This window comes from Pagrus pagrus (assembly GCF_965226575.1).
Source record: "Pagrus pagrus genome assembly, chromosome: 22".
Classification (NCBI taxonomy): domain Eukaryota; kingdom Metazoa; phylum Chordata; class Actinopteri; order Spariformes; family Sparidae; genus Pagrus; species Pagrus pagrus.
This window is the reverse complement of record NC_140204.1, coordinates 7,300,369-7,314,024: the sequence shown is the minus strand read 5'-3', so window position 1 is coordinate 7,314,024 and position 13,656 is coordinate 7,300,369. Positions and strand designations below refer to the sequence as shown.

At 39.7% G+C, this 13,656-nt stretch overlaps 1 protein-coding gene across 1 annotated transcript; it reads left to right on the top strand.

Moving 5' to 3' along the window:
* The first annotated feature begins 495 nt into the window (after positions 1-495).
* slc12a10.1 (solute carrier family 12 member 10, tandem duplicate 1) lies at positions 496-12,965 on the top strand. Its single transcript, XM_084343351.1, has 28 exons — positions 496-551; positions 1,928-2,128; positions 2,497-2,653; positions 2,803-2,934; positions 3,075-3,150; positions 3,500-3,595; positions 4,123-4,262; positions 4,408-4,518; positions 4,652-4,763; positions 5,111-5,241; positions 5,324-5,408; positions 5,910-6,067; positions 6,157-6,264; positions 6,481-6,604; positions 6,813-6,914; positions 7,051-7,206; positions 7,322-7,421; positions 7,634-7,745; positions 7,869-8,003; positions 8,540-8,646; positions 8,934-9,016; positions 9,135-9,203; positions 9,459-9,563; positions 9,715-9,826; positions 9,992-10,078; positions 10,874-11,009; positions 11,121-11,188; positions 12,777-12,965. Exons 2-28 carry the CDS (start codon positions 1,947-1,949, stop codon positions 12,913-12,915), a joined length of 3,123 nt encoding a protein of 1,040 aa, XP_084199477.1. The 5' UTR covers positions 496-551; positions 1,928-1,946; the 3' UTR covers positions 12,916-12,965.
* The last annotated feature ends 691 nt before the right edge of the window (positions 12,966-13,656 follow it).

Genomic DNA, 13,656 nt, shown 5'->3' with positions numbered 1-13,656 from the left:
GGTTTGGAGGCTGGACCAATCAGCTCCCTGGACAACCTACACTCATTTACTCAATTAACCACACCTGCAACCAATCGCACACACACTCAGGTAACATAACAGAGGGACATTACAGCACAGGTTTATATGACCTCTGGGGTTGTAACACTAGTAATAAGTTGGAAACAAATACTGGCAGCAAAAACTTTAGCCGTGATAAAATGTCACTCAAGATGTGTGCAAAACAATTTTGTTAAAGCTTTGTTTCTAGTCAAAAAGATTATATTTTTTTAATAAAAATGTAGTCGTATACTGCAAATCAAATTTATGGATTGAAGTGTAAGAAATTATCTCTCAAATCTTTCTTTTTTTAGTGCACATGATGATGAGGTGTGTGTGTGTGTGTGTGTGTGTGTGTGTGTGTGTGTGTGTGTGTGTGTGTGTGAGGGGGAGTTAGGAAGCTGAGGAAGATGGGAGGAGACGTCATCTACCTCAGTGAAGGTATAAATGTGAGGCGTCGCAGTGTGAAATGAAAGAAGGGACAGTTTTCATCTGGGGATAGAAGAACCTGTGTGAGTACTTTATCTGTTTATGCCATACATTTTCTACATCACATCATAGTGCTAAAATGGTTTCATGTGTCAGAATCATTAAAAGGTTTATTCATATTTAAAATGTGTATTATGATGACTTTTGATACTAACGACATCAACAGTGTTTATCACTTTCCTTTTACCGTTTGACATCTTACAGGTTTCATGTACAGAAACCAAACACCGACTTTTTATTACAATATTATGACCAATATATTGAGTTAAATACATTTGCCATAATTTATAACATAGCAATTTGGTCTCACTGGACAGAAATGATGGATGAAATACTGGGACGTGCACTACTTCATATGCGGGTGCATTGTAGATGAGCTCAGTATGACTCCCACACACTGCCTCTGCATCCAATACTTATTTTAATCATTAATCAGCCAAACAAGACTTTATTTTATCTTCATAAATCAATATCAGAAATGAAAATTGTGTAAGTTGACATTAGGCTCGACCTGAAGGTTGTTTTCCTAACTTTTTAAAATAAGATGTAACAAATATATACATAGATGTAAATTTACTGAATTGTTACTTACAGTTAGGATAATATTAATCATGCTCTATCAAGTATGCAAAAGCAAAGTGGATAAATTAAATCACAATTCACAAAAGTAGTATAAACAAGTATAGAAATATATATTCTTTGAAAACATAGACATGAAGATCATAATCAATAATTTCACGATGTGTTTCATGATTCCCAATCCAGCTATCTGAGTCAACATCAGACCTATTTTCAAAATCAGTAATGCATCAGTGAACCTCTAATTTTAAAGGAGCCTTTTCATTTTTCCCCCGTTTCCTTCAGTGTTGCATAGGTTCTTATGCATGTAAAAAGCATGCTTTAATGTTAAAAAATCTGATAAATTGCCTCAAGTGATGTCAATTGAGTCATCGTCAGCTGGAGCTGAAGACGAGTTTGAAATTGAAAAAATGTGGGCGTGCAACGTTAAAAAGATGTGATGATCTCGGCTTGAGGCTAGCAGCTAGGGGCTACATTAGCCACTGCTAGCATAACACACCAAAATCTCTACTGGAACTGTGCATGTTGAAGTTGCAAGTTGTATACACTCGCTTTATTTAAGATGAAAATATGTCAGATGCTGTGTTTTCAGCTCTTTCCACTGCCCCCTGGTGGCAAAAAATGAATGAAGGCAGCTTTAAGTGAACACTAGATAAAAAAAGGCACTGACCTCAATACACATAATGTCCCTTTTCAGTTTTTGTAGGAGTCGTGACCATCATTTCTGCATCCGCAAGCTTTCTAAAACTAAGTTTAAAGATTAACAAAACAGTCATAAAAGACGCTAACATTTAATCAGCCCTTTACCCCATATTAACAGGAATCAGTACGATTTGCTGATGGGGCAGATCACATCTAAGCGTGACGGGTTGGTCCCGGGCGTTCTCCCTCATGTTCGCTTCTCGACCGGTGAGGAAGGACCTCCCAGATACTCTTCACAGCATTCGGACGCCAACAGCCAGCAACAAGATGGCAACCTCCAAGTTCCTCCAACCATTGTTGTATCCGACGCGGATTCAAGGTTTGTATTGTTCTAGTGATCTTTTCCAAATCAGATTTTATTTCTGTCAAACATATTTAGCTCAAAACACAGTATCCCATTATTGCATGGTGACAAAACGGCAAAAAACTGCGATTGCTGAAAAAATTTATAATTCAGTGTATTCAAAACCATGCCTATACTCTAAATGGTTCAACACCAGCTTTAAATGTACTTTGGGCTTGACTGGGAAAGGCATTTAGGATAATTTTACATACATTTCCAGGAATAAGAACAGGTTAATTGTACTCTACTCTAGCGACATCTAGTGAAATGAACTGCGGGCCATGACAATTACAGATTATCTTCAGAATTTCTCCAATATTTGCTGTTGAACTCCTACTGAACAGTGTATCTGAGTGCCAGGGCTCAAGGATGGAGGTGCGGCGATCTTCCTTCTACAGCACTTTAGACCTGGTGCCACAGCTGGAGCATTACGCCAGCACACTGCCACACGATCGGACGAGGAGCCGACCGTCTCTCGAAGCTCTCCGCAGGGCATCTGACGTGAGTTCACAGTTCAAAGAAACTTGCATCATCGATCTTAGCACATCACACTGTGTATAAACCTCATGTTTTTAATGTAGTCTGTACCTATATCTTACATCATCTATAATTTGTCTACCTCTTCTGTGTATAAAATGGGTTTTTCTCAGGAGGTGGAGGTGGAAAACACCATGACAGACTCCGGAGGTTGCAGCCTGCCAGTGACAGACACTGGAAATGAAGAGCCACAAGCTCATGAGGAGAAAGCTCCGGTTAGATTTGGCTGGGTGACTGGAGTCATGGTGAGGAAGGCTTTTTTTGTATTTGAGTGTACAACATGGACAAAAATCTTCATATTATGCTCATTAGATTGTTTTAAAAATCACAGTAAAAAAAAAAAACACTCACCAAGTGTGTTTTTACTGAACTTTTGTCAACACAGGTTCGTTGCATGCTGAATATTTGGGGAGTCATCCTCTTCCTCCGCCTGTCATTGATCACTTCTCAAGCAGGGGTTTGTAAGTTATCACGTCGCTCATTCATCCATCTAGTAGACCATTCTTATTCTTCTGTGTGGCTCCTTGTGGGTGTAACATGCCAAAGCCTCACTTTTGCCCTCTTACATGACTTTAAAACCTGAATACTTTGGGGAACATTGGAAAAAAATACAATCCTGGAGGTGAAAGGCATGGAACATTTTCCATTTATGTGATGAAGACATTCACATAGACATGAGGTGGTTGTAACCCAAGGATGTCTTAAACTACAGAAAGTTAAACAGGTGACACCCGTTCCAGGGTACAATGAACAGTGATGTTACTATTAGTATCATAGTTCTGGTGACTACCTTTATTTGTCTCACCTTAGTGTTGACCTGGCTTATTATCCTGATGTCGGTGACGGTGACCTCAGTAACTGCACTGTCCATCTCTGCCATAGCCACCAACGGGAGGGTGACGTCAGGTCAGTCACTTCCTGTGTCTCAAAATCATTATCTACCAATGAAAAATATTTCCTGTGTTAACATTTTATTTAGACTTACCTTATACGTTATAAACGTAACTTTAAAGCAATATTATGCAACTTTTTACGTTAACATAACAGCTTCAGAATCATTTTTGATAGTACAGCGTCTTGTAATCGGGTGAATGGTGTCTGTCTCAGCCACTCCGCCCCCTATCACTTGTTTCTGCACTATGTAACTTCAGTGAGAGGGTAGGAGCACAGCATTACATACATGTTGACTTCAAGATACAAGTCAACATGTACAATACATAACACTGTTATGACGTTATGAGTTTTGTTTGTAGTTAGCACCTACATTACGTCTGACAAATTTTTACAGACTCCGGTTTGTATTTAGGACATTGGTGTTGCAAAAAATGCAAATATATAATAAGATAATTGTTCAGTTATTCCTCCATCTACAGTGTTCTGTGATGACAACCTTGTCTCTGTGTTACTTTTTTGTGGTTGACCATCAATCCCAGGTGGGGCATATTTCATGATCTCCCGCTCCCTGGGTCCTGAAATTGGTGGACCGATTGGGATGGTCTTTTCCTTCGCCAACGCTCTGGCATGCGCACTCAACACCGTTGGCTTTGCAGAGGTGGTCCGTGATCTATTGCAGGTGTTTATTTGGCTTCAACGCTCTAAAAACAGATATATGATAGATTGTTTTACATAACTAATGTCTACCCAGAACTTAGATTATATACATACATTTTTTGCATTTGGTTTGTTATATATGTGCGAATAATTCTGTGCTAATGTAGGAGTTTGGCGTTGTCATGGTCGACGCAGTCAACGATGTCCGTATCGTGGGCGTGGTCACAGTGACTATTCTTCTGCTCATTTCATTGGCTGGAATGGAGTGGGAGTCCAAGGTGGGCACATCCTGCTACATTATCAATTTATTTTTTGGAGTTGGCCTAAAAATCTTCTTATGTCTCACTAACTTGTACTTTATATCTTACTTTGTTTTGTTTTTTTCTTCTCTTATTTGTCTCTGTCTCTCAGACACAGATTTTGTTCTTTATCATTCTCCTGGTCTCCTTTTCCAACTACTTAGCAGGAACAATCATCCCTCCCAGTGTAGAAAAACAGGCCCAAGGCATCTTTGGGTACCGAAGTGAGTTCACACTCCTCAGAATAAGCTACCGCCTTTAAATTCAGCAGCTGTGTAAATATTTCATGTAGAAATCATTATTATTATTGTTATTATTATTATTATTATTATTATTATTATTTTAAAGCAACATTATTTAGAAAATTCAGACATCTGTTTTGCTTAATCAAGGCCATGAGCAAAGAAAAGTTTACACATTTCCAATTATTTTGTCTTTGTCTCCAGAAAACTATTTTCCAAAGCCCATGGTTTAACTAATTGTCATTGTCACTAATGTTATTATCAGTTTTAAAAAATACAAAATACATTCTTTAGTGGACAGGTGACTGCTACTTGTTCCCTGTCACCAGGTGAGATCTTAGTATCAAACCTGAAACCAGACTGGAGAGGACCTGAAGGCAACTTTTTTCAGATGTTTGCCATTTTCTTCCCCTCTGCCATCGGCATCCTTTCTGGAGCCAACATCTCTGGAGACCTTAAAGTATGAGGAGAAAAAGTTCTTATATCACAGCTGCCTAAAAGGACAACAAGAATGATGACTTGTGTATTATTTCCTGTTGCAGGACCCTGCTACTGCCATTCCCAAAGGGACCCTCATGGCCATTTTCTGGACAACATTCAGCTATCTCGTTATTTCTGTAACTGTTGGTAAGCATTTAACAAGCTTGTGTTTAGAATTGATTTGCTTTTATTTGATTGGTTTAATTATTAGAACTGGTAGGGATTATTTGTGGTGCTGAGTACTTTGGGAGGACAGACGGGAGGCATGGGGGCTGAGGATTTATGACTCATAATAAGGGCAGTGTCATCAGCGTACTTGATGAGTGGGAGAGGTTGATGGGTTCGAAATGGTAGAAAAGGGAGGTGTGACTGACTTTGTGACATCAACAGTTCATGATATCACACAGGTAGTTTAACTGTCATTAGTTTTATAAACAAGTAGTGAACGAATTGCACATGAGCATACACATATTTGCGTCTTGTACAGCCACTTTTTTGTGGCTTTATTAGATAGGAAAGACGGAGAGATGGTAGGATGCAGGATGAGAAATGGCCACAGATCAGCTTCAAACCCTGGGCTGCCGTGGCACAGACACCGCATCTGTAGATGGGGCACAGTGTAATATTTTCATCTTTATTCTCCTCCAGCGTCATGTGTGCTTCGGGACGCCTCTGGTAATATAACTGACATTCTGACTGGAAACATCACAGAAGGCTGTGTGGGTTTGGGATGTCACCTGGGCTGGAACTTCACCGAGTGCCTCCAGTCGCAGACTTGTAAATACGGTCTGGCCAACAATTCAAAGGTACCAGGTCTTTCATTGTTCCTTAAATGTTGAAATGTATAATCGGTGTACCTGAACACAGATATATTAATGATGACTACTCCAACCAGGTCCTGGGCCAAATTTCAGGCTTCTACTACCTCATCACTGCAGGTGTCTTTGCAGCCAGCTTGTCATCTGCCCTCGGCTTTCTCATCTCTGCCCCTAAAGTCTTTCAGGTGAGAAACCACAGCCACACCCTGGTGATAAGATTCTTGTTACATCTATCTAAATCATTCTTTTATTTAAACAAAAATATACCATTCTATATTTAGGAAAAGTTTATATATCTGCAGTACTCCTCCTGATTATCATGATGAAAAACATGATGTATAAATGTAGTAAAGTCTAACATAATTGTTTTATAAGTTTACATTTTCTGCCTTTTCTGCCAGTGTCTTTGCAGAGACAATTTATACCCGTACATTGGATTCTTTGCAAAGGGGTATGGGAAAAATGATGAGCCATTGCGGGCCTATTTACTCTGCTACGTCATTGCTGTTGCCTTCATTCTCATTGGTGGGTGTGATCTCATACGTGGATTGTTGATTCACATATTTGTTTAATTATATTAATCTCTCTTTACAAACAACTGTGTTTTCTCGTTTGAATGATTTAATTTGTATGTAAAGACAAAACAGTTCAAACTGTTTTCATTTCAGTTTCCTTCTTTGTTTGCTCTGGTTTTGTAATGTATTTTTGATTTCACTCTCCTGCGTTGTTACAGCTGAGCTGAACACCATCGCAGCCTTGATCTCCAACTTCTTCCTGTGTTCCTACAGTCTCATCAACTTCAGCTGCTTTCATGCTTCAATCACCAACTCCCCTGGTGAGTTACCCACTTACACACTACACTGCAGCCAACAATACTACTGGAAGATGGCCTTTTGCCAAACTGCCAAATTGTGATTTTTGCGGTTTTGCCACCAGATAGCCTTGTATTTCTCACTGTTGCTTCCCTTTAGGTTGGAGGCCGTCATTTCACTACTACAGTAAATGGACAGCTTTATTTGGTGCAGTGATCTCTGTGGTGCTCATGTTCCTGTTTACCTGGTGGGCCGCTCTCACCACTTTCTGTATCATCTTCTTCCTGTTTGGACACGTCAACTACAACAAGCCAAGTAGGTCCAAGACAAATGATGTGACATGGCCTGGATTAAAGAGCAGAATAAGACAGAACTGTGTGTCTTAGTTCTTTCATAGTTTCCTCACTTGTGTGTGTCTTGACATCCACAGAGGTAAACTGGGGCTCATCAGTCCAGGCAGGTACATACAACATGGCTCTGTCATACTCCGTCGCTCTGTCTGGTGTTGAGGATCACGTCAAAAATTTCAGGTGAGTGACCAAAAATCTGATATATTATGCATCAATAATCCCTCTATCACACGTGCGAGAACACACTAATGTTTTTTTTAACTACCTTCGAATTCTGGCCACATTTTACAATTTACACCTTCAATTACAATTTAATATCATTCTTCTCATTCAGTAGTGCTAAGGGATTATCAGTGGTGATAGTTTTGATTTATGCAGTAACTCTCTTTCAGACCGCAGTGTCTCGTCCTAACCGGGCCACCAAACCAGCGACCAGCCCTGGTGGATTTTGTCGGCTCCTTCACCAAACACATAAGCCTCATGATCTGTGGAGACATAATCATGGTCAGTCAATCCGTCTCAATAATTCCCTTAAAGAGAGAGGATAATTAGGATAATCATAATTCTTAACACTCTTTTATAAATCTCCTTGTTATGTAATGATGTTAATGAATGACTCCTCTATAGGTAGAGGACAGGCAGAGTCGGCCTCAGGATGCCACGGATTGGTTGTTGAAGTGGCTGAACAAGAGAAAGGTGCGCTCCTTTTACACACCTTTCACTGCTGACAGCCTCAGACTTGGAGCCCGACACCTGCTACAGGTAAAACATCTCATATTTGAACAGTTTTTAATCTCAAGCTTTAGTTGTACAAAGCTAATTTAAAGGGAATTTATCTGGTTTTAACACAAGTTATGCGATCTCACCCTTGCAATTTTGGCTGATGGTAAATACTGTAGTTTGCTTTAATGCACACAGATAATTTTTCACCCCTTTTTTATACTCATTTATATCACTTCTCTGTTTTTACTTACAATGTGCTTTATTTGTATTTTATTAAAGGTGCTTTATGTAAGAATGGACCACCTGTCGAATTAGAAATACACCCGGTAGGGGGTAGCATATCACCAGAGTGTTGTTGTTTACACTGCTAGCACAGGCGCTTTGGTCCGGGACGGGGCTAGCTGGTTAGCATGCTAACGTTAGTGTCTTTACAACACGATAAATAGATGTCATAATGTCAGTGTTATTAACATACTGATGCTATTTTTTAAATGTTTTCAATTACAATTCTCACATATTGCACCTTTAACCAAAGAATTAACAATTTTGTTCCTATGTGGCACTTTTTTTTCGAGGCTTCTGGTCTTGGCAAGCTGAAGCCCAATACCCTGGTCCTGGGCTTTAAGGCAAACTGGAGGGACAGTTCGCCAGAGAGTATTGAAGATTATATCAACACCATATAGTAAGTGCAGTTAGAGAGAAGAAAAAAACATTTTTGTTGGCTTTTTCAGTTTTACCAGCATTGAAGTATTACACAGCTCTCTGTAGTGTGAGGAAATAATGCAAACTTTAAAAATTAAGCGTTGCTTTGCTAACTGGCTAACTAATTTATGCTGATTCACTTTTGTATTGTTTTTTTTTTCTTAGGTAGGTGTACCTAATAAACTGGCAACTGAGTGTATAATGCTAATGCCGCCTTAACAAAATATGCATAACTTACTCTTCTTCTCTTGCTCTTCTTTTCTCTAGTGACACCTTCGACTCCAACTTTTGTTTGTGTATCCTGAGGATGATGGACGGGCTGGACATCTCTGACCAGTTTCATTTTGAAGGTTAGAAATCCAGATGTTGTTTGAATTTTCTCTGTGTACCTGCCTATAACATCCCATATTTATGTAAAATTAAACTTGAAGAAAAACACTGCTGAAGGATGTGATGTCTGTCCTGCAGTGAACCAGGGCTTTGAGCATGACGAGACTGTTGAAAACGATGACCAGCAATCTCCTGAGAGGGAATCAGGTCAGCACTTGCTGTGTGCACACATACAAAGTGCAATATTTTGAGGACATTGAATTGACTTGCATTCACTCCTGGTGAATTAGTAGTGCTGTTAAATTTTATACAATCTGCATTGTAAAGAAATCCATTTTAGCTTCTGTGCACTCTTTTATCACCACTATCAAATATCATTCATACATTATTCTAATTACTGTAGTCAATAATTAATAATATATATTAAAACATTACTGACTCTTCGCTCTTCTTCTGTTACAGCTGACGACATATCTGATAAAGGCGACAGTGACCAGATCAAAACAGTGTTTCAGAATGACCAGGGGAAGAAGACCATCGATGTCTACTGGATAGCTGATGATGGAGGTGAGCAGAAAGAGGGGTTGAATCTGACAAAACAAGCACCAAACAAGTGATGAAGTGCCCTCTCGGGTGCCCTGCCAGTGTTCTTTCTGTGTGCCCTTTTTATTTTCTCTTTCTAATAGCTGCAGTGTTCCTCTTCTTCTTCTCTTCTAAGGTCTGACTCTGCTGGTGCCATACCTGCTCACCAGGAGGAAACACTGGCACCGCAGTAAGGTCAGGGTCTTCATCGTGGGAGACGAACAAAACATGGAGGAAGGACGCAACGAGTAGGTTTGCTCTGTTTCTTTAAGTAATTATAGTAAATATAACGTATTCAGGAAAAATAATAAGTTAACTTTTCTCACATTTCCTGTGAGCACAGGTGCAGGTACAGCACTGGTGCATGATGGTTCATGGAAACTGCTTTGCTCAGATTTCGTTGTTTCTTGTAGGATGATCGCTCTGCTGAAGAGGTTTCGTTTGGATTTTAATGACGTTACAGTCATGACGGACAGCGAGAGGCGCCCACACGACAAGAAGTATGTCCGCAAAGTTCACACCATATGCTTACAACTGAACAGTTCCTGTTACAGGAAGGCATCAGTCTATTATAACAGGTTGCCATTTCCAGCACCTTGCACAAACACAAGCTTTAGGTGTTGAAGAACATTTAAAACGGCATTTGATTTTGTCCATCAATATTTTTTCCTATGATATCTAGCTTCACGTAACAGAAAAAACCCTCATTTTAGGTATTGCTCCTCATTTAGTCATGGTTCTGTCACATTAACTCTCCTCCATGTTTGTTTTTGTTGCTTTCATGCAAATGTCCTGCCTGTGTCCGTGCAGTGTGGAAGAATGCAAAGTGCAAAGTTCATTTTCACTCAGCTGAAGTCATATTTTATTATTTTGATGTTAAACTTTACAAGAAGACACATTAAGTGAAATTGTTGTGAAAGAAATGAAAACACAACATGTTGCAGTTGCCCTGATGGACTGTAGCGCTGCTACACTCATTCATGGACTCTTATTATGTTCCCTTTGGGAGCGGCCGAGTCCCGTCCATCATCTACAGGTGAAATTCGGTATTACCAGCCCAATCAGGTCTTATATCAAACTGGTTTTAAATTTTTTTTAAATCAGCCCAACCCTAATGTTCAACCAAAGATCATCACATGATACATACCGTGTTGTCGTAAAGTCCGATTTCACAAAAATGTGTCCATTATAAATTATCAACAGACACTTTGTTAAACTTTCTCAAGTTTTTTGTAATTTCAATACGATCGTCAAGGCTCGCTGACTTTTGTCCCTTTGTTTTTATTGCTTCTCAGCCTGAGCAGGTTTGTTGACAGTGTCGCCCCCTTCAGGCTGTATGATGAACAGAAGGACGGTGTCTCACTTCAGGAGCTGAGACAAAGCACCCCGTGGAAAATATCAGACAAAGAGTTTGAGGCCTTCAAACCTAAGGTTTGTCACACATGTGCAACAACATTCTGTCCCATTTGATGTCTTCCACCGAGAATAACCTCGATGTGTATCTGAGGCCCATCAGTTTATTTGTTGTTTACCCCTCTACAGTCTGAGAGAAAAGTGAGGCTGAATGAAATCATCAGGAGGAATTCACAACACGCTGCTCTCGTGCTTGTGTGAGTACCACGTTTACATCATTAGTTCAGGTCAGGATATAACAGTTTAACAAACATGGTACATAAAGGCTCATCAGATTCATAGCAAATAGAGCTAATTTAATGAATGTGGAATAGTTGTTCCTAAAAGACAAGACATCGACATTGTTGTGCTCCATGCTGTGCTCATTATAGATACAGGGGTCAAGTGTTGAAAGGTACAGTCAAAAGTTAACTAACATTATCATCAGAATGTGAATAAACAGAAGATTAGCATGCTTACCAGCTAGCCACAGCTCATCGTGGTCCAAAGCTCTTGTTCCAGCAGTGTAAACACCAACACTCCCAGAGCTTCCAGTCCAAACTGCTAGCTGCACAGCTAACTGAGCTAACTCGCTCAGCTGCAGTTAGCGGTTACTCGCGTCATATATTGCCCCCTATTTGTTTTGAGTATGAATCTGAAAGGTGACCACTTCTTACATGCTTCAACTTTGAAGGGTAAGTTCACCCAAAAGTGAAATGTCAGTCATTATCATACGTACCCCAACGCCGATGGATAGTCAGGAGAATTTTCGTAGTCCACAAAACATTTCTGGAGATTCACAGTAAAACAGTGTCACAGCATTCTCCTAAAGAACTGAAGCAGGTGAGGAGTTGTTTTAAAATGTAAAAAACAAAAAAAGAAAATATAATACGAGTCTTTGGAAGCCCCGAGGCCTCAAATGGATTTGAAAGGACTTCAGCTTGTGCACTTCAGAGTGAGTGCATACGCAAGCATTTAGCTTAGCAGCTAGAGTGAAGATTTCAGCAAAAAAGGGAAATAATTCCTTTATATATATAAAAATACGGTACTGTGCATGTACAACTCTCAACAGAGATGAGGAAGAAGCAGGATGTCTCACTACTTCGATAATCAGTATTGGAAAAGAAACGATGTGCGTAATTCAGAATGTGATTGATTAAGACTTTTTTAAAACAAGCTTTAACATCTTCTAGATGTAGTCTGATGATCTGCTGCTTTCTACTATTCCCTGTTTTTTTTATGACAAACAAAAAGAACTCATCTCCTGATAGGGGGAGGAGTCAATCATCTATTTTTGTGTGGATTTACCTGTGTTTGAAAACCTGTATATACTGTAGATGCTAATTTTGGTGTTAAAGTGGTAACATTGATCATTGAAGGTTGAATTTATTTACAATATATTTAAAGTTTTACGTCCTAAACATTGATTTTTGTATATGAATTTTGGGTGTGTTGTTGAAAGCCTCAGTGGTTTACAAGCAAGGATCGGGCGTGGTTCATCACTTACTGTCTTGGGGATCAGGGTTGTAGGTGAAAACATGTTTACAGGCCTCTCTGGCAGAGATGAAAAGCTAAATGTTGTCTGATTTCCACTGGGATGCAAAGTTATTTGCAAGGCGCCACCGGCCGTGGCTATTTCCAAAACAGCCTTATGTATATAACAGGAAGAGATGTGAGAGATTAGGTTTTTTCAGGTTGGCTGCAAACTCCAGGGGCACTACTTTGTTAGTATCATTTTTGGATAAGCAGCGTTTGTTCGCCGTATACTGTTTTGCTATGTTCATGTAAATGTGATGGATTTTCCAGGAGCCTTCCTGTACCACACAGCGACTGCCCCAGTGCTCTGTACATGGCCTGGCTCAACACGCTGACCTGTGGCCTCCGCTGTCCTGCTGTGCTGATACGGGGAAACCAGCAGAACGTCCTCACTTACTACTGCCAGTGAATGTTGACTTACAAGGATGGATATTTTAAGACAGTATATTAAAACAGTACCCTGGGAACTAAGAGAAAAATGCCACATAAACCCAGTCAGTGAAAGAAAAATTGTGCTAAGTGTACAATTCAAGGTGAACAGTGAAATATATCAAAATGCAGGACTGTCATGCACAAATCTGCAATAACAATGTTAGGAAGCTAGCTAGCTAGCTACCGAGTTAGCTACCATGATGTTTTATGCTTGTTATAAAGAAAAGGACCATAATACATTGACACAGCAGTTATCATAATCCTTAGTTTGAAGTGTGCCAATTAGAGTTCAGCTGCCACAGCTCAGAAAGAAAAGAAAAGAAAAAGAAAAACATCAATATAACAGGTAATTTCAGTCTTTTGAGAGATAATGCATTGTGTACAACAATGTTCAAACCCAGAGAAAAATAGTTTACTCAAGGTAACAGCATTTCATTGAGTTGCAGCTGCTACCTCTGACATAGGGAAGTCAGTGATCAGACTAAACTTAGGTGACTAAAACTTTAATTACCTCGTCTGTGAACATTTGAGCCAGAGTTACTTATAGAGCGTTCATCTGCTCCAAACAGCCATCTTACGTTTATGAAGTTAAGTACATTTCCCCTCCAGCTCCAGTCAACAGTCAACATTACGGAACATAAACACCTGAAAATGGATCAGCTCTGCAGGATAACTGCAGCCGTCAGGCTGATAAACAGGAGTGAAGATAAATCCACTT

What these genes read in the sequence shown, in the direction of transcription:
- slc12a10.1 (XM_084343351.1), top strand. Translation starts at nt 1,947, where the DNA reads ATGGGGCAGATCACATCTAAGCGTGACGGGTTGGTCCCGGGCGTTCTC. An exon ending in GTATCCGACGCGGATTCAAG is followed by an intron (nt 2,129 to 2,496) that starts GTTTGTATTGTT and finishes CCTACTGAACAG; the next exon opens with TGTATCTGAGTGCCAGGGCT. An exon ending in TGTTGCCTTCATTCTCATTG is followed by an intron (nt 6,605 to 6,812) that starts GTGGGTGTGATC and finishes GCGTTGTTACAG; the next exon opens with CTGAGCTGAACACCATCGCA.